The sequence below is a fragment of the Chlorocebus sabaeus genome, chromosome 5 (assembly GCF_047675955.1).
Source record: "Chlorocebus sabaeus isolate Y175 chromosome 5, mChlSab1.0.hap1, whole genome shotgun sequence".
Taxonomy (NCBI): Eukaryota; Metazoa; Chordata; class Mammalia; order Primates; family Cercopithecidae; genus Chlorocebus; species Chlorocebus sabaeus.
The window spans coordinates 65,136,558-65,158,132 of record NC_132908.1 but is presented as its reverse complement, the minus strand read 5'-3'; the positions used below and the strand labels follow the sequence as shown (position 1 = coordinate 65,158,132).

Genomic DNA, 21,575 nt, shown 5'->3' with positions numbered 1-21,575 from the left:
AAATGTGAAAAAATAAACAACTTCTCTCAATTTGGCTTAAGATGTGGGGACTCAGAAGCATTTCAAAATTATCAGAAGAATCCTCATCCCTATTTTGTTTTCTCATTTTGTACATTTTCCTCTGAATAATCTTGTCCACTGTTGACTCCCAAATCTACTACCTCTAAGGGCCAAACCTGAGCTCCAGACCCAAAAATCCACAGGATCCATTCCACTACCTGTGCTCTGGATCCCCTTGAACACCTTGCTGCATCAATTTTCTTCACTTCTTTGTCCCTATCAACTCATCTCCCCAGATCCTTCTCATCAGCACTTAATATGTGTAAATCACAGCCGGGTGCGGTGGCTCACGCCCGTAATCCCAGCACTTTGGGAGGCTGAGGCGGGCGGATCACGAGGTCAGGAGATCAAGACCATCCTGGCTAACACGGTAAAACCCCATCTCCACTAAAAATATAAAAAATTAGCCGGGCATGGAGGCGGTCGCCTGTAGTCCCAGCTACTCGGGAGCCTGAGGCAGGAGAAAGGCGTAAACCCGGGAGGTGGAGCTTGCAGTGAGCCAAGATCATGCCACTGTACTCCAGCCTGGGTGACAGAGCGAGACTCCATCTCAAAAGAAAAAAAAAAAAGTGTAAATCTCTATCTCAAAAAAGCAAGCAAGCAAGCAAGCAAGCAAATAAAAACACTGGACCCCACATTCCCCTCTGTATCTAATTCTTTCTTTCATGGCTTAACATCTTAAAGGAGTTGTCTACCACACTGCTGTTTCTTCTATGTTCTCACACTTATTCACTCGGTCATCCATTGATCCCATCACTTCACAGAAATATTTCCTTCATACCAAGATTATCAGTGACCAACTTGTTGTTTCACACATGGGAAGCACACTGGGCTAAACACTGGAAGAAATAAGTTTTAGTCTTGGTTTAGCTGTGATGTGACTCGGGTGACTTAACTAATCTTTCTGCAACTTATTTTCTCACCCCTAATATGAGGAAATTATTTTAAATCCTCTGGTTATAACTCTCCTGAGAGTGTTATATACATTCAATGCAGGAATTCAGTTACCACTCCTCTCATGGCTGGACAAGAATGATGTGAGACCAGGGTAGGCCCAGCTCTGGGAGAAGCCAGGGTTTTGGTATCTTGCCTGATAAGTCATCAGGAGGCTGCAGAAACCTAAATATAAAGGTTTGGGTAGTGAACATGATTTCCAAGGCCCCTTCCAAATCCAAATTCATTTTAAAATAAAATTCAAATGGCATTTAGGAAGTTATAATCTGTATATTTATAATTTCTTTTTTTTTTTTTGCATTTTTTTTTTTTTTTAGTAGAGACGGGGTTTCACCATGTTAGCCAGGATGGTCTCGATCTCCTGACCTCATGATTCGCCCGTCTCGGCCTCCCAAAGTGCTGGGATTACAGGCTTGAGCCACTGCGCCCGGCCCTTATATTTATAATTTCTATCACATATTTTCTTAAGTGGCTTTGACAGTATTTGAAGAAAGGAGCCAACATGACAGCAAGGAATAGCTTCGTTCCTCCTTGGCTGCTGAGTCTAGAAGCCTAAGCCTAGACACAGACTAACTGGCTCTAGTGCTACAGCTTCCTTCCAAGTAGAGCCCCAGAGAACTACCAGAAGTGCAAACATGGGCCCACAGGGCAGGCTAGGGATAAATATTCTGGGTTGCCTCTGAAAAATGGACAAAATTTCCTGATTTCATTCACATCAAAACCTAAGAGTACTTGACCCAGGAATGAGTAGGCTTACAAACCTGATCAGCAACCAAATTTACTCAGCACCCAAACCATAGAATTCACAGATATGGAACCTCTTTCTGCTTTGGTCTAATAAATCTAAGTCAACACTTGCCTTTCATTCAATAATAAAATCATAAGAACAAGTGTAAGAGCCTGAGCGTGATTAAGTTTAAAAAGCAGAGTCTTTTAGTCAAAGTGTAGTTCCAAAGATAATGAGTGGGCCTACTAGAAAGTGCCCGTGCATACCCCCTCCTCTGTAGCACATGCAAATCCAGCCACTGCATGCAAATACCAGACTTGGGCACAAAAACAATGACACATTTCAATCAACACTCACCCTCTAGATTCTCCAGAAAGGAGCTGGACATGAGAGCACACTGTGGTTAGGCCATTTCTCTGCTGAACCTGATGGCTGGTGTTCCAAGTCAGATATAAATTGGTCTGTGTCAAAGAAGACAACATCACTACTGAATGGAACAAACCAGAGGGTAAACTTAATCTACTACAGTGTCCAGCCTGTTTTTTTTCTATAAGCAAAAGAAATTTAACTGTCTTTTACTCGTCAATCACTGCATAAAATGGCTCTCCACATTTTACTAGATAATATAAATATTGGAGTTCAGACAGCTTAGGTACTAAGATGATTTTTTAAAAATTTGAAGGACAATAACTTTGAGTTACAATTATGGTTTTCAGTGGTTTTAAGGGATAAATTTAGCTTTAAATAAACTAGTTTTTATTACATTATATCTATTAGTAGTTCCCAAACACTTGGCTAAGGCTACATCAGAATTATCTGGGCAATTGATAAAAATATAAACTCCTCAATGCTTTATAAAAATATAAACTCAAACCACAAAATCAAAATCTCTACAGGTAGCAGCCCAGAAAACTGTATGTACAGACAAATCTGAGTCATGAAGGAGTACTTTTTTTTTTTTTTTGAGATGGAATCTTCACTCTGTCACCCAGGCTGGAGTGCAGTGGCACAATTTCTGCTCACTGCAACCTCTGCCTCCCGGGTTCAAGTGATTCTCCTGCCTCAGCCTCCCTAGTAGCTGGGACTACAGGCACCTGCCACCGCGCCTGGCTAGTTTTTGTATTTTTAGTAGAGATGGAGTTTCAACCATGTTGGACAGGTTGGTCTCAAACTCTTGGCCCCAGGTGATCTGCCCACCTAAGCCTCCCAAAGTGCTAGGATTACAGGTGTGAGCCACTACACCAGGCTGGAGGAGTATTTTTTAAACTAAAGTTCACATCCATCAGAAATTTATGAAATCAATTCAAGTTGAAACTAGTATTTTAAAAAAGAGAAAGAAATAGGCCAGGCGCGGTAGCTCACGCCTGTAATCCCAGCACTTTGGGAGGCCGAGACGAGCGGATCACGAGGTCAGGACATTGAGACTATCCTGGCTAACAAGGTGAAACCCTGTCTCTACTAAAAATACAAACAAAATTAGCTGGGTGTGGCGGCAGGGCCTGTAGTCCTAGCTACTCAGGAGGCTGAGGCAGGAGAATGGCATGAACCTGGGGGGTGGAGCTTGCAGTGAGCCGAGACTGCACCACTGCACTCCAGCCTGCGTGACAGAGCGAGACTCCGTCTCAAAAAAAGAAAAAAAAAAAGAGAAAAAAATAGAACAAAAGAGAAGATAGCAGGCTGCGTTTCCTCTAATAAAGGTTAAGAATTGGTTTGTGAGACTTTAACATTAGTTGCATATGTATATATTTTTTGTGTACTGGGTCACAACATAAACCTGGTTTTTTATTGTACGCAGTTGTCAAAAATGTTTGAAAGTCACTACACAAAAGAAGAGTCACCACTGGTCAGTTTTGCAGTACTGGCTAAAGCATTCAGATGCCCCAAGAGTCTAAAACACAATAACAAAATAGGCAAACTCTCATCTTTTTGCCTATAAGGAATTATTCTTGGCCTCTGTTGTACAACTTCAAGCAAAAGGACCTAACCTTCTTAGAAGGGAAAAATCTGCATGTAGTCTCTATGAACACTAACTAATACCCTCATTTTAAGCAGATAAAAGAAGAAAAACAAAGGAAGAGCCAATCTGTACAAAATGCACCCTAAGGGTCAAAACAAAACAAAATCCAGAAATCCTTTGCTTAAGCAAAATTTTTCTGACTTAAGCTTGTTTATTATTTAATCTGAGATCACTCACCTAGTTCTCAGAGGTGATTTAAAGATTACGGTGTGCGCGAAGTATTTTAAAGACTGAAAATATCAAAATATTCTTTTTTGGGGGTTCCTAATCTCCACAATTGAATCCTCCAAAACAGACTTGAAGGTATAGAACGTGTGATTACAGGTAGAGCAGCATAAAAATCATAAGAAAGCAGCCCAGGAACAAAGCAAGAGGCCAACACACACTATGGGAGCTTTTGTGAGTGGATGAATTAAGTGGTACTTTCAGATTGTGCTTTACAGAAACTCGTAGTGCTTCAAAAATCCTTCTAGTTCCTTGAAGCACTTTTGTGAGCTCCAAAATATACCTCATTCATCTCTCCTGATCACAAAAACTTTGACCAAACATTTACAAAAGTGGGCCGGGCACACTGTCTCACGTCTGTAATCTCAGCACTTTGGGAGGCCGAGGCGGGTGGATCACCTGAGGTCAGGAGTTCAAGACCAGCCTGGCCAGCATGGTGAAACCTTGTCTCTACTAAAAACACAAAAATTAGCTGGGCGTGTGGTAGGTGCCTGTAATCCCAGCTACTCAGGAAGCTGAGGCAGGAGAATTGCTTGAACCCAGGAGGCGGAGGCTGCAGTGAGCCGAGATCATGCCATTGCACTCCAGACTGGGCAACAGGGCGAGACTCCGACTCAAACAACAACAACAACAACAACAACAACAACAAACATTTAGAGAAGAAGAGTTTCAGCTGGGCACAGTGGCTCACGCCTGTAATCCCAGCACTTTGGGAGGCTGAGGCAGGAGGATCACAAGGTCAGGAGATCGAGACCATCCTGGCCAACATGGTGAAACCCCGTCTCTACTAAAAATACAGAAACTAGCTGGGCGTGGTGGCGAGTGCCTATAATCCCAGCTACTTGGGAGGCTGAGGCAGGAGAATGGCGTGAACCCAGGAGGCGGAGGTTGCAGTGAACTGAGATCGCGCCACTGCACTCCAGCCTGGCGACAAAGCGAGACTCCATCTCAAAACAAAACAAAGAAAAAAGAGTTTCAATTCTTTTGAAACTCTTACAAAAAATTAAGGAGGAGGAAACACTTCCTAACTCATCTATGAGGCCAGAATTTACTCTGACACCAAAGCCGGAAAAACATACTATAAGAAAAGGCTGCGTGCAGTGGCTCACACCTGTAATCCTAACACTTTGGAAGGCCAAGGTGGGTGGATCACGAGGTCAGGAGTTCGAGACCAGCCCAGCCAATATGGTGAAACCCCATCTCTACTAAAAATACAAAAAAATTAGCTGGGCATGGTGGTGCGTGCTTGTAGTCCCAGCTACTCGGGAGGCTAAAGCAGAAGATTTGCTTGAACTGGGGAGGCAGAGGTTGCAGTGAGCCGAGATTGTACCGCTGCATTCCAGCCTGGGCAACAGAGCAAGACTCCATCTCAAAAAAAAAAAAAAAAAGAAAGAAACAAAACTACAGAATATTCTTTATTCACATAGATGAAAAAATCAACAAAACACTAACACAATTCAGCAGCATATTAAAAGGATGATACATTAAGACCAAGGGAGTTTTATTCCCAGAATGCAAGGATGATTCAACAAATGAAAATCAATTAAAGTAATATGTCAAATTAATTGAACAACAACAACAAAAAAAACCCCATATTCCTGATCAGCATGGGCAACATGGCAAGACCCTGCCACTACAAAAATTAATTTATAAACCACATGATCATCTCAACAGATGCAGAAAAGCATTTGTAAAAATTCTTTTTTTTTTTTTGAGACAAGGTCTCACTCTGTCACCAAGGCTGGTGTGCAGTGGCACAATAATGGCTCACTGCAGCCTCTACCTCCCAGGCTCAAGCAATCCTCCCACTTCAGCTTCCCAAGTATCTGGGACCACAGCACCTGGCTAATTTTTTGTATTCTTAGTAGAGATGGGATTTCATCATGTTGCCCAGGCTGGACTTGAACTCTAGGGCTCAAGCAGTCTGCCCACCTCGGCCTCCCAAAGTGCTAGGGCTACAGGATTGAACCATCGTGCCCAGATTGAGTGTGACTGTGTGTGAGTGTGTGTGTGTGTGTGTGTGTGTGTGTGTGTTGGGGAAGAGGGGGGTAAGCCAGAGTTCTATTTGTTCATTTCTTGCATTTGAAGTACTCTTCAACTACTACGCAACTGCAACCAACCACTTTATGGGGTTTTCCCTTTCTGTCAATTTTACAGAGACCTAACTATTCCCGCTAGTTTCTTGCCATCAACCTTAATTAGGTTGATTTGGTGTTCAGCACAAAGAACCTTTATGAACTTGACATAGGCTCATCACAGTAGGATGCAAACACAAAAAAGATGGGCCTATTGCTTCAACAGCTTCGCGAATTCCACGTGCCAGGCCACCATGGGTGAGAACAGTCTTCAACACCTTTTGTAAAGCAGTATTAACATCCACTACACCTCCCAACAACACCTTCCTTGGCCATGGTGGTGGTCTACGGGTGAAGTCGAATCGTGAACACATCCAAGCCTCTGCCTCCACTTGACTTGGCAGTGGCAGGGAAAGTACTCTTTTTCGAGACAGGGTCTCACTCTGTTGCCCAGGCTGGAGTACAGTGGCATCCCAATCACGGCTCACTGCAGCCTCCCCCTCCTGGGTTCTAGCTATCTGCCTGCCTCACCCTCCCAAAGTGCTGGTATCACAGGTGTGAGCCACCGCGCCCAACCCATTTATCAAAATTCAATGCTCTTTCAAGATGAAAACATTCAATAAACGAAGAATAGAAGGAATTTCCTCAATATGAAAAAGGCCATATATGAAAAACCCTTAGTTCCTGTCATTATCAACAAAGAACAAAAGTTTTTCCCCTAAGATCACAAAGCAAAGATGCTCACTCTTTCACCACTTCTACCAGCCTACCACTAGAAGTTCTAGCCAGAGCAATTAGGTTAGAAAAATAAACAAACAAATAAATAAAGGCCATCCAAATTAAAAAGGAAGAGATAAAATCATCTCTGTTCACGAATGGCATGATAGTATAAATATAAAACTCTACAAACAAAACTACACAAACAAAAAAATGTTAGCACTAACAAAGTCATCAAAGTTGCAAAATATAGAATCAACACACAATATTCAGTTGTACTTCTATATACTTGGAATAAAAGGTCCAAGAAAACAAGTCTTGTTTTTGGGTTTTTTTTTTTTCGTTTGTCTGTTTTTGAGATGGAGTCTCAGGCTGGAGTACAGTGCCATGATCTCGGTTCACTGCAATCTCCGCCTCCGGGTTCAAGCGATTCTCCTGCCTCAGCCCCCCGAATAGGTTGGGATTACAAGCATATGCCACCACGCCCAGCTAATTTTTGTATTTGTAGTAGAGACAGGGTTTCCCCATGTTGGTCAGGCGGGCCCATGTTAGCCAGGCTGGTCTTGAACTCCTGACCTCAGGTGATCCGCCTGCCTCGGCCTCCCAAAGTACTGGGATTACAAGTGTGAGCCCCCACGCCTTACCGACTAAAAAATACAAAAAACTAGCCGGGCAAGGTGGCGGGCACCTGTAGTCCCAGCTACTCAGGAGGCTGAGGCAGGAGAATGGCGTAGACCCGGGAGGCGGAGCTTGTAGTGAGCTGAGATCCGGCCACTGCACTCCAGCCTGGGCGACATAGCGAGACTCCGTCTCCAAAAAAAAAAAAAAAAGAAAAACAATTATATTTACAGTAGCATCAAAAATAATAAAATACTTAGGAATTAATCAAAAAGGTATAAGATTTCTACATTGAAAACTAAGCCGGGCGTGGTGACTCATGCCTGTAAATCCCTGCACTTTGGGAGGCTGAGGCGGGTGGCTCACCTGAGGTCAGGAGTTCGAGACCAGCCTGGACAACATGGCGAAACCCCATCGCTAATAAAGATACAAAAAATTAGCCAGGCATGGTGGTGTGCTCCTATAATCCCAGCTACTTGGGAGGCTGAGACAGGAGAATCGCTTGAACTCGGGAGGTGGAGGCTGCAGTGAGCCGAGATCACACCACTATACTCCAGCCTGGGTGACAGAACCAGACTCTGTCTCAAAAAAAAAAAAAGAATAAAGGATTTGGATAGACAAGCAAATATACAAATGGACAACAGGCACATGAAAAGATGCTCAACATCACTAGTCGGTAGAGAAATGCAAATCAAAATTATAATGAGATATCACTTAATACCCAGTAGAATGGCTATTATTTTAAAAATGGAAAATAACGTGTTGACAGGGGTATAAAGAAACTGAAAGCCTTATACATTGTAAATGTAAAATGGTGTGGCTGCTGTAGGATAAAAAAAAATTCAGTGGTTCCTCAAAAAGTTGAACATGGAGGCTGGGCTCGGTGGCTCACGCCTGTAATCCCAGCGCTTTGGGAGGCTGAGGAGGGCGGGTGACCTGAGGTCAGAAGATTGAGACCAGCCTGGCCAACATGGTGAAACCCCGTTTTTACTAAAAATACAAAATTAGCTGGGCTTGATGGCATACGCCTGTAATCCCAGCTACTCAGGAGGCTGAGGCATGAGAATCGCTTGAACCCAGGAGGCAGAGACTTCAGTGAGCCCAGATCGTACCACCGCACTCCAGCCTGGGTGACACAGCGAGACTCCATCTCAAAAAGAAAGCCGAACACAGAATTACCATAGGACTCAGCAATTCCACTCTTATGTAAACACCCAAAAGTACTGGAAAGAGGGACTCAAACAGTATGTATGCCAGTGTTCACGGCAGCATTATTCACAACAGCCAAGGGAGAGAAACACCACAAATTATCTTTTTTATTGAGACAGAGTCTTGCTCTTGTTGCCCAGGCTGGAATGCAATGGCGTGCTCTCAGCTCACTGCAACCTTTGCCTCCTGGGCTCAAGCAATTCTCCTGCCTCAGTCTACCGAGTAGCTGAGATTACAGGCGCCTATCACCATGCCCAACTAATTTTTATATTTTTAGTAGAGATGGGGTTTCACCATGTTGGTCAGGCTGGTCTCAAACTCCTGACCTCAGGTGATCCACCTGCCTCAGCCTCCCAAGCGCTGGGATTACAGACATAAGCCACCAAGCCCCGTCCATCTTTTTTTTTTTTTTTTTTTTAAATATGTGTGTGTTCATCAACTGTTTTTTTGAGACAGGGTCTCTGTTGCCCAGGTTGGAGTGCATGGTGCAATCTCAGCTCACTGCAACCTCCGTCTCCTAAGCTCATGGTGATCCTCTCATCTCAGCCTCCTGAGTAGCTGGAACTACAGGTGCACAGGACCACATTTAGCTAATTTTTAAATTTTTTATAGACATGGGGTCTCGGCCGGGCGCGGTGGCTCAAGCCTGTAATCCCAGCACTTTGGGAGGCCGAGACGGGTGGATCACAAGGTCAGGAGATCGAGACTATCCTGGCTAACACGGTGAAACCCCATCTCTACTAAAAAATACAAAAAAAAAAACTAGCTGGGCGAGGTGGCGGCGCCTGTAGTCCCAGCTACTCGGGAGGCTGAGGCAGGAGAATGGCGTGAACCCGGGAGGCGGAGCTTGCAGTGAGCTGAGATCCGGCCACTGCACTCCATGCTGGGCGACAGAGCGAGACTCCGTCTCAAAAAAAAAAAAAAAAAAAAAGACATGGGGTCTCACCATGTTGCCCAGGCTGGTCCTGAACTCCTGGGCTCAGGCAATCCACCCACCTCAGCTTCCCAACATGCTGGGATTAGAGACGTGAGCTACTGTGCCTAGCCCCAAATTATTTTTCGCCAGATGAGTGGATAAGTAAAATGTGGTGTACACACACAATTGAATATTATTCCTCCATACGGAATATTATATGTAGATAATATGCTATATAAAAATATTCTAATAGATTATTCCTCCATATGCTTACAATATGGATGAGCCTTGAAAACATTATGCTAAGTGAAATAAGCCACAGAAGAAAGGAAAAATATTGTGTAATCCCACTTATATGAAGTATCTAGAGTAGGGAAATCATAGAGACAGAAAGCAGAGTAGTGGTTACCAGGGGCTGGGAGTCAGGAAGGAAATGAGTAGTTATTACCTAATGGTTATAGAGTTGTAATGTTTGGGTGATGAAAAAGTTCTGGAAACAGATAGTGGTGGTGGTTATACAATATTGTGAATGTACTTAATGCCACTTAACTATATACTTAAAATGATTAAAATGGTAAATTTTAAACAAACTTTGGCTTTTCTCATGAGAGAACATTGTGTGAAATGACTTAATTAGGTTTTCACAGCTCTAACCATTAACTCAAAGCAAGACTTGGAGGACTTTTGTAAATTCCTCTTTTAAAATTTATAAATCTGGGTATATTTAACTCATACCTCAATGAGCTAATGAACCTAACAAAGGGTTTCTATAAATCAGTAAGAGGATGGATCAACAATCTAATAGAAAAGTAAGCAAATATGAACAGAGATCATAGATTTGGGAGGTGGGGGTTGCAGTGAGCAGATATGGTGCCACTGTACTCCAGCCTGGGCAGCAGAGCGAGAATTCATCTCTAAATAAATAAATAAATAAATAAATAAATAAATAAATAACAGTGGTACAAATATTCACAGCAGTATTTTATGGAATATTTAATGGAATATTCTATTTTAAGAATATCTTTCAAGGAAGCTCTTTTATGTTACAGTATAGAAAAATCTCCCAAGATTCTATATTACATGGGAAATGCAAAGTATAAACTAGTATACATAATATGCTAGTAAAAATAAGGAAAAAAATATGCAACTGTTTATAAATGCACAGAATGACAACCAAGAAACTAGTAAACTCCAATTCTCCCTACAGAGGACAACGGAGTATCTACCTAGAAGACAGATTTCTTTTTTTACTATGTATAATTTGTAATTTTAGCATTTTGAACCATATGAATGTATTACTTGTTCAAAAAAATTATTATATTAAGAAACACAGGCCAGGCATGGTGGCTCACGCCTGTAATCCTAGCACTTTGGGAGGCCGAGACCAACCTGAGCAACATAGTGAGAGCCCGCCTCTACAAAAAAATCTAAAAATTAGCTGGACGTGGTGGTAGGCACCTGTAGTCCCAGCTACTAGGGAGGCTGAGGTGGAAGAATTGCTGGAGCCTGGGAGATCGAGGCTGCAGTGAGCCATGATTGTCACATTGCACTCCAGCCTGATCAACACAGCAAACTCCTGTCTCTGCTACCTCACCAAAGAAATAAACACAAATAAAATGTTAAAATTTCCATTTTACATAAAATCATCTATAGATGTTTTTAAATATACAACATGATTATCAAGAACTTAATCTGTACCACATTCTTGTAGATGTAAAGTTAAAATGCTTGTAACCATCACTCTCAACTCTACCCTATTTTCCAGCATAAATTAGACTTTCACACTTTTTCTCTTGCCCAGATAGAGAGGCTAACCATAGGCTTTAGAAATGTCTTAAAAAAAACAACAAAAAAAACAGAGCCAGGCATCTTCAAGCACAGAAAAGCTGTTTGCGCACATTTATCTAAGTCTATCAAATGCTATGATTGTTGGCAAGAGGAAACCTTGTAATGCCAAGGCAGAAAACTGCCACCAAACCACAAAAAGCTTGTTTAACTGCTGAACCTAAAATTAAACAATTTATCTCTCATTAAAAAAATTTTTTGTGCCTGTGAATAATCTATCTTCGAAGGAACTCGAAAAAAGGATATCAATTTTAAAATAGAATACATCTTTAAGACAGGTTTTGCTATCTTACACATGGCAGCACATTAGAAAGTTACAATGCTATTATCTTTACAGAAGCAAGATTATATAAGTAATCAATTATAGCTATTTTAGAAGCCACTAAAAACACGTGAGAAAATCTACATTTCAGACAGATCTGGATTCAAATGCCTGCTCCAATTATTTGTGGCCATATAACACTGGGATGTGCGTAAGGTCTCTGAGCCACATCTATGCAAAATTAAGATTAATAATTCACATTTCACACATTGTTGGAAAAAATGAGCTACTAGCAAAGTGTTCAAAAAATATGAGTTTATCAAGAAACTGTAACCATAATTTATTACCTTTTCTTGTATTTTTGAGACAGAGTATCACTGTGTTGCCCAGGCTGGAGTGCAGTGGCATCACTGCAACCACCGCCACCCAGGTTCAAGTGATTCTCCTGCCTCAGCCTCATGAGTAGCTGAAATTACAGGCGTTCACCACCATGCCTAGCTAATTTTTACTATTTTCTTTTTTTCTGAGACGGAGTCTTGCTCTGTTGCCTAGGCTGGAGTGCAGTGACACCATCTCACCTCACTGCAACCTCTGCCTCACAGGTTCAAGTGATTCTCCTGCCTCAGTCTCCCAAGTAGCTTAGATTACAGGTGTATGCCACCACACCCGGCTTATTATTATTTTTTTTTTTTAGACGGAGTCTCGCTCTGTCGCCCAGGCTGGAGTGCAGTGGCGCAATCTCGGCTCACTGCAAGCTCCGCCTCCCGGGTTCACGCCATTCTCCTGCCTCAGCCTCCCAAGTAGCTGGGACTACAGGCACCCGCCACTGCGCCCGGCTAATTTTTTTTCTATTTTTTAGTAGAGACGGGGTTTCACCATGGTCTCGATCTCCTGACCTTGTGATCCGCCCGCCTCGGCCTCCCAAAGTGCTGGGATTACAGGCGTGAGCCACCGCGCCCAGCCTTATTTTTGTATTTTTAGTAGAGACGGGGTTTCACCATGTTGGCTAGGCTGGTCTCGAACTCCTGGCCTCCAGTGATCCGCCCGCCTCAGCCTCCCAAAGCGCTGGGATTACAGCCATGAGCCATTGCGCCTGGCCCAAGTTTTACTATTTTAGTAGAGATGAGGTTTCACCACATTGGACAGGCTGGTCTTGAACTCCTGATGTGAAATGATCCTCCCATCTCGGCCTGTCAAAGTGCTGGGATTACAGGCATAAGCCACCGCACCCAGCCATCAACTATTTTTAAATGTACATTTTGAGGGGAACTTAGTTTGAAGACTTCTGATATGCTGCTTTAGTGGTAGCCTCTCTTGGACTTTTCCTAGCTTATGCATAAATTTATATTTTTAAACTGCATTTTATTTATTTATTTTGAGACAGGGTCTCATCTGTCGCTCAGGCTGAAGTGCAGTGGCATGATCTTTGCTAATTTCAACCTCTGCCTTCCAGGCTTCAGTGATCCTCCCACCTCAGCCTCTCGAGTAGCTGGAACTATAGGTACACGCCACCACACCTGGCCTAATTTTTGTATTTTTTATAGAGACAGGGTTTCACCATGTTGCCCAGGCTGGTCTCAAACTCCTGAGCTCAAGCAATCTGCCCGCTTTGGCCTCCCAAAGTGCTAGGATTACAGGCATGAGCCACAGTACCTGGCCATGTATAAATCTTAATGTAGGTCGATTAAAATAAATTTTTTGTTCAGAAATAATACATTCATTAAAAAAAAAAAAAGGTCAACTTATTTATGTTCATGGAAGTACACAGACACATTTGATATAAAATGTAAAAAATCTTCTCAAATGTTTGTTGTTCTTTCTTCATTAGGCCTAAAACTCAATTTTTCTTATTGTATGTCCCAGGGTGATTGTGTCTAAGGTCTTAAATTCCCATTGTGATCCATCTCGCATAAGCCACGATTTAAAGTCTACATGGGCATTATTTACAAGACCTTTCAGCTTCTGGAATCAATCATTCTAAATATGTTTGAGGCTGTATAGTACATGCATGCTTCCCGAAGGAGAATTCGTGAGTTATCTAGTGTCCAAGTTAATAGAGAAATTTCAGCATTATCTACCTCGCTCCACTCCTGTGCCCATAGTGATTACACCTCCTAGATGACACACTCTCACCACTGGCTGTGCATGGCTTTTAATTTAATTAATTAATTTATTTAAGTTTTATTATTTATTTCGAGACAGAGTTTTGCTCCTGTTGCCCAGGCTGGAGTGCAATGGCATGATCTCGGCTCACTGCAACCTCCACCTCCCGGGTTCAAGCGATTCTCCTGCCTCAGGCTCCAGAGTAGCTGGGATTACAGGGGCCTACCACCACGCCCAGCTAATTTTTTGTATTTTTAGTAGAGACGGGGTTTCACTATGTTGGCCAGGCTGGTCTCCAACTCCTGACCTCAGGCGATCTACCCACCTCGGCCTCCCAAAGTGCTGGGATTACAGGCTTGAGCCACCACGCCTGGCCTTGTTTTATTTATTTTAATAAAATAGGCACCAGTGAAACCACTAACCAACAGGTGCAAGAGAACACTGACAATATTAACCTCTCTGTTCCTCCTCCATACCAGTCTCCTGCTTCCCACATCCAAGTAACCACCTGAATGTTGTGTTTATCATTCCCTTGATTTTAAAAAGCACCTGCTTTTTGAAAGCAGGCTCTTCTGCTTGTCTTTTACATACAGAACTGAAGCAGCTGAGGTCATGACTAGAGTCCCTGTTTACTGCTCAATTACCAAATGCCCTACATTCAGGATCAGCATGTTACTGAACAGAGCCTGCAAGTGGCAGTGTCAGTTTTCACCACAGCAGCAGGTCAGGCTATATTTAACATGCATCCTCTTCTCTGCTGAAGAGCTGCAGCTGTGGCTCTGTTAGTCTGTGAACAAGGAGGACAAGTGGGAACTGAGGGACTTTAATGGAAAGTTGTAACAGGATTCGGTTAACTCAATCATAAATTAAATGGGCCTGTATTTAAACGTCTAAGACAGTCTAGTTTCACAATACTATAATTTTTTTTTTTTTTTGAGATGGAGTCTCGTTCTGTTGCCCAGGCTGGAGTGCAGTGGTGCCATCTCAGCTCACTGCAACCTCCACCTCCCAGGTTCAAGTGATTCTCCTATCCCAGTCTCCCAAGTAGCTGGGACTACAGGCATACACCATTACGCTCAGTTTTTATTTTTTATTTTATTTTTTTGTATTTTTGGTAGAGATGGGGTTTTGCCATGTTGGCCAGGCTGGACTCGAACTCCTGACCTCATGTGATCCACCCACCTCTGCCTCCCAAAGTGCTGGGATTACAGGCATGAGCCACTGTGTGTGGTCGCTATAATCTTTCTTTAAAAAAAAAAAAACCAAAAACCAGTATCACCTACCACACTGAATCAAATCTTAATTAAAATGTTTAAAACAGCTTGACAAACGGGCACAGTAGCTCACGCCTATAATCCCAGCACTTTGGAAGGCCAAGGAGGGCAGATCACTTGAGCCCAGGAGTTTGAGACCAGCCTCGGCAACATGGCGAAACCCTATCTCTACCAAAAAAAACAAAAACAAACAAAAAAAAAAACAAAAATGAGCCACGCATGGTGGTGTGTGCCTGTAGTCCCTGCTACTTGGGGAGCTAAAGTGGGAGGATCACCTGAGTCCCGGGAGGTCAAGGCTGCAGTAAGCCATGATTGCGCCACTGCACTCCAGCCTGTGCAACAGAGTGAGACCCTGTCTCAAAACAAATTTTAAAAAGGCCAGGTGCATTGGCTCATGCCTGTAATCCCAGCACTTTAGGAGGTTAAGGTAGGCAGATCGCTTGAGGTCAGGAGTTCGAGACCAGCCTGGCCAACATGACTGAACTCTGTCTCTACTAAAAACACAAAAATTAGCTGGGCATGGCAGCGGGCACCTGTAACCCCAGCTACTCGGGAGGCTGAGGCATGAGAATTGCTTGAACCTGGGAGGCAGAGGTTGCAATGAGCTGATATCACGCCACTGCACTCCAGCCCAGGTGACAAGGGAAACTCCATCTCAAAAAATAAATAAATGAAAAACAGCTTGACAGTTTCCATATCTATTATAAAATCAAGTGTTTTAATGTTTATTGTCTGGTCCAAAAACTGCAGCATAAAAACCATAATGAACATAAATGTTTACAGAAAATTACATTTCCAGGCATACAAATTGTAAATATGAGTAAAATTCAGTGATAATTGGATAGCCATAGAACATGCTTTTCAAGGAGGTACCATGATATATGGAGGTAGTGAAGAAAATATAAAGGCAAGAAGCAAAATAGTCATGAACTATGCCTTAATTGTTTGATTAAGTTTATATTACAGCCTTCCAGGGGGACTACTTGAAAGAGACCACCACTTGGTGAAACGTCAGTACTGTGCTGCTGTTGTAACCGCCAAAGGATTATCTGCCTTGCCCCAGGAAGCCTGAGACTGAGAAATGCTTCTGGGATTCTTCTGAGCTTGGAAAGTTGATATGAGGCACCAAAATCATCTCAATGAAACTGAACAAGGATAATTATAAACTTTAGCCTTTGGTTCATCTAACACTTCATCTACTACTGAAAATCCATAATACTTTTTTTTTTTTCTTTTTTTAACAGGGTCTTGCTCTGTTGCCCAGGCTGGAGTGCAGTGGCGCCATCTCGGCTCACTGTAACCTCCGCCTCCTGGGTTCAAGCAATCCTCCCACTTCAGTCTCCTGAATAGCTGGGACTATAGGCACACATCACCATGATCAGCTAATTGTTTTTTTCCTTTTGAGACGGAGTCTCGCTCTGTCTTCAGGCTGGAGTGCAATGGCGTGATCTTGGCTCACTGCAATCTCCACCTCCTGGGTTCAAGCGATTCCCCTGCCTCAGCCTCCTGAGTAGCTGGGACTACAGGCACGCACCACCATGCCTGGCTAGTTTTTTTGTATTTTAGTAGAGACGGGGTGTCATCATGTTGGCCAGGATAGTCTCGATCTCCTGACCTCAGGTGATCTGCCTGCCTTGGCCTCCCATAGTGCTGGGATTACAGGTGTGAGCCACCATGCCCGACTATGCTCAGCTAATTTTTAAATTTTTATTGGAGACAGGGTATATTGCCCAGGCTGGTCTAGAACTCCTGGGCTCAAGCGATCCTCCCACCTTGGCCACACGAAGTGCTGGGATTACAAGGCATGAGCCACTGCACCCAGCCAGAATCTATAATCTTAAGATTACCCTGGTCCCTCTCACAATCAAGGCTCTATGGAGAAAATGGCATTCTCTTTCATGTATTCCTTGTTTGACACCCATTCTAAAACCTCAACACACTGACTAGAAACTTGATTACACATAATGGAAAAACTCCTAGAGTCAGGAAACAGGTTTTAGTCTTTATTCTGCCATAATTCAAGTGTGTTACCCTGGATGAATACCTTAGGCTCTGTGTAAAATTCAGATGCTTTATCCATAAAATGAGAGCTATATTAGAATATTTTCCAGCTCTATAACTATTTTTGAGACAGGGTCTCATTCTGTCACCTGGGCTGGAGTGTAGTAGCATGATCACCGCTCACTGCAGCCTTGACCTCCTGAGCTCAAGCAATCTTCCCAGTTCAGCCTCCCAAGTAGCTGGGACTACAGGCACATGTTACCATGCCGAGGTAATTTTTGTAATTTTTCCAGACAGGGTTTTGCCATGTTGTCCAGGCTGTTCTCAAACTCCTGGGCTCAAGTGATCTGCCTGCCTGGGCCTCCCAAAGTGGTGGGAATCCAAGCAAGAGCCACCATGCACAGATTATAACTCTTGAAATTCTGAGCTGAGTTACACTACTCTCTTCTCTAGTAAATGTCACTGAATTTATAATAAAAAATTGATGTTAACGTCCACATTTCTAAAAGTAACAGTCAACTAATACATGAATGATTCCTAAGAGATTCCACCTTACTTAAAAACTTGAAAAATTAAAGAAAGTGTGTTTTAATCTTTGATTTGGTTAAAGGAGGATATATAAATTTGAATATAAAACAGAATTAACAAAAGTTATTAGGATAAGTATCTTTAAGTAGTATAGCAAAAAAGTTTTTAAATTACTGTGCCCTCTGGTTGTAGAGTGGAAATTACTTTGGACTTAACATAATATGAAAAAGTTTTAAAAAACTGAGCTTGGGCTAACTACAAAGTTCACTTTAGTCCCTTTCAATCTTTTCTGGTATGTTCTATGACTCACTTACAATATTTAGAGACAGGGTCTTGCTATGTTCTCCAGGCTAGCCTCAAACTAGGCGCAAGTGATCTTCCTGCCTTAGCCTTCCTTAGTAGCTGGGATGACAGGCACACACCACCATGCCTGGCTCTATGACTTTTCAAGTTAAGTATTAGCAGGGCATGGTGGCATGTGCCTGTGGTCCCAGTTGCTCAGGAGGCTGAAGCAGGAGGATTGCTCAGCCCAGGAGGTTGAGGATGCAGTGAGCTGTGTTCACAGCACTGCATTCCAGCCTGGGTGACAGAGTGAGATGCCATCTTCAAGAATAATAAAATGAAATAAAGTAAAATAAAATAAACCTAACCAGAAAGGGGACATTTGGCCAGATATGATGGCTCCCAGAACTTTGAGAGGCCAAGGTGGGAGAATTACTTGAGGCCATAAGTTCTAGACCAGCCTGGGCAGTATAGCAAGACTTCATCCCTACAAAAAAAAAAAAAAAAAAAAAATTTAAAAAGGAGATATTCCAGTGCTATAGAGTTCAAGGCCTATGATAATTTTTTTCTTTTTTTTTTTTTTCTTTGAGATGGAGTTTCACTCTTGTTGCCTAGGCTGGAGTGCAATGGCACAATCTCGGCTCACTGCAACCTCTGCCTCCCAGGTTCAAGCGATTCTCCCGCCTCAGCCTCCCAAGTAGCTGGGATTACAGGCATGTGCCACCACACCAGGCTAATTTTGTGTTTTTGGTAGAGACAGGGTTTCTCCATGTTGGTCAGGCTGGTCGAGAACTCCTGACCTCAGGTGATCTGCCCGCCTCAGCCTCCCAAAGTGCTGGGATACAGGTGTGAGCCACTGTGCCCAGCCATTTCAATTTTTATTTTATGGATTTATGTTAAAAGGTTGTTTTTTCCTTTTTTGAGATGGAGTCTCTCACTCTGTCACCCAGGCTGGAGTGTAGTGGTGCGATATCCGCTCACTGCAACCTTCACCTCTTGGGTTCAAGCAATTCTCCCTGCCTCAGCCTCCCAAATAGCTGGGATTACAAGCGCCTACCACCACACCCAGCTAATTTGAATTTACATTAAAAGACTGCAGAACTTTAGGATTTTCTAAGCATCTAGAAATTCTTTTTTTTTTTTTTTTTTTTTTTTTGAGACGGAGTCTGGCTCTGTCGCCCGGGCTGGAGTGCAGTGGCCGGATCTCAGCTCACTGCAAGCTCCGCCTCCCGGATTTACGCCTTTCTCCTGCCTCAGCCTCCCGAGTAGCTGGGACTACAGGCGCCCGCCACCTCGCCTGGCTAGTTTTTTGTATTTTTTAGTAGAGACGGGGTTTCGCCGTGTTAGCCAGGATGGTCTCGATCTCCTGACCTCGTGATCCGCCCGTCTCGGCCTCCCAAAGTGCTGGGATTACAGGCTTGAGCCACCGCGCCCGGCCTAGAAATTCTATCTTCAAAGGCAAATCCAAATATCATAATAAATGAGTCAAATTAAAAATATTAAAAATTCATTTTAGGCTGGGCATGGTGGCTCTTGCCTGTAATCTCAGCACTTTGGGAGGCTGAGACAGGCAGATCACCTGAGGTCAGGAGTTTGAGACCAGCCTGGCCAACATGGCGAAACCCCATCTCTACTAAAATATACAAAAATTAGCCAGGTGTAGTAGCGCATGCCTGTAGTCCCAGCTACTCGGGGGGCTGAAGGAGAATCTCTTGAACCTGGGAGGTGGAGGTTGCAGTGAGCGGTGATTACACCGCTGCAATTCAGCCTGGGTGATAGAGACTCCGTCTCAAAAAATAAAAATAAAAATAAAGATAAATTCATTCTGGAGCTTAAATTAAGCATCAAAAATTCAATTTGCAAAAATTATACAGCCAATAATCTAAGGTGTTCAGAGTGCATTTAAACAAAAATTGGTCAGGTGTGGTGGCACATGCCTGTAGTCCCAGCTACTCAGGAGGCTGAAGTGGGAGGATTGATCCGTTTAGCCAAGGAAATCGAGGCTGCAGTGAGCCAAGACTGCACTACTACGCTTCAGCCCAGGTGACAGGGTGAGACTACCATCACAAAAAAATAAAAAGAGCGTATTTCAGTTTTTTCTGTCCTTATTTTTTTTTAATTTTAGAGACAGGGTCTCATGGTATTGGCAAGATTGGACTCAAACTCCTGAGCCCAAGTGATCCTTCCATCTCACATTCCCAAGTGGCCGGGACTATAGGTGCACACCATTGTGTCCAGCTCTTCCCCCTCTGTAATTACTGCTTGGCAGCACTGAGCTTCTATCAAGTCCCCTGAGGGGTGGCAATGAGCGAATGTGATAGCTAGTCCCTGGGGGTCTACAATCTAGGAACATTTCTGGCTTTTTTTTTGAGACAGAGTTTTGTTCTTGTCGCCCAGGCTGGAGTACAATGGCGTGATCTCAGCTCACTGCAACCTCCACCTCCCAGGTTCAAGCAATTCTCTTGTCTCAGCCTTCCGAGTAGCTGGGACTACAGGCGCCCACCACCACGCCAGCTAATTTTTTATTTTTTTGTATTTTTAGTAGAGACAGGGTTTCACCATATTGACCGGGCTGGAACTCCTGACCTTGGGTGATCCACTCACCTCGGCCTCCCAAAGTGCTGGGATTACAGGTGTGAGCCACGGCACCTGGCCCCTTTCTTGCTTGTATGCTCTACCATAATAAAGGGGGCAAAAATAAAATTGCTTTTACAGCTGCCCTCACAGACCCCACCTTTCCAGAGCTTCTGCTTTTGTAACAAATCTTACTATATTCAAATAATGAAATACATTTTCCCAAAACCTTTCTAGAAATCTGATTTGTTGCCTATCCTACCTTCCACCCCCAAATCTCTCAACTTGTGGTAAATTAGAAAGAGCAGGTTCTAGCTTTGGGCTCTTTTTAGAAGGAAAAAATATCTTCATTGGTAAAGAAAATAAGCTGAAATGCCCTTAAAGACCCACTCAATATATCTCCTATCTTCAGTTATATCACAAATGAGTGACTCAAGGTCTCACTCCTTGTTTCAGGGTGAAAAGCAATGTGAAGAGTTAGTCTAAAACTGCTAAAAGAAGAAACAGGTAACAATTTTAAAGCCAATATTTGCATAAGCCTTTATTTCAAATCTGTTTTGCATAAAAGTAGCAGCCTGCTCTCCATGTTTTGGTTTCATCATTTCGTAGGGAGTGACACTTATGCCAGCTATGCACAAAGAACAGCAAAAAGCTTAAATAGCAGAGCCCTCAAGTACGCCAAACACAGTGTGGCAGATTAGATGCAGTTGTGAACGTGGGTTAATGCAGTGAAATTGTGCACATGCGTTTCTGGAGAATATTCTCCAGGAATTAGAAAAACCTTGAAGGATTCCGTTTAGTACAGAGTTCTATTCTAACCACCATGGCCTGCTATTTCTGGGAGGCAGCTGTAGTGCCACAAGAAAAAGACTGGATTGATCCAGTCTCAGTTCTGCTGCTTACTAGTTGTGTGATCTTTCAAAAGTCCAACTCTGTAAATGTCACTATCTACCTCAGAGTTTGAGGAATGATAAGATTAGATAATAAATAGAAGAATGCTATGCAAATTTTAGGTGTTGCTCTAGTTTACACATATACCTTCTGTTTACACACAAATGACCTGACATGTCCCCTCATGGCTTTAAAACCATCCTGCACTGTACCAATCACCCCATCCCCCAACTCCATCCCCATACTTCACCCCACCACAGACATATCCTTCCCTGACAAACACATCCTCCTTCTCTA

The 21,575-nt window shown here is 43.1% G+C and overlaps 1 protein-coding gene across 4 annotated transcripts in view; it reads right to left on the bottom strand.

The window, feature by feature from the left end:
- The window catches only part of NFATC3 (nuclear factor of activated T cells 3), a 152,693-nt gene that overhangs the window by 14,802 nt on the left and 116,316 nt on the right, over nucleotides 1–21,575 (bottom strand). Inside the window, exon 10 of one of the 4 annotated variants that reach the window (XM_007993863.3) lies at nucleotides 2,099–2,202. The exons of the other annotated variants lie outside the window; for them this stretch is intronic. Within the exon in view, the coding sequence (XP_007992054.1) occupies nucleotides 2,102–2,202 (101 nt within the window). The 3' untranslated portion in view covers nucleotides 2,099–2,101. The remainder of the gene's footprint in view (nucleotides 1–2,098; nucleotides 2,203–21,575) is intronic. 4 annotated transcript variants of the gene reach the window in all.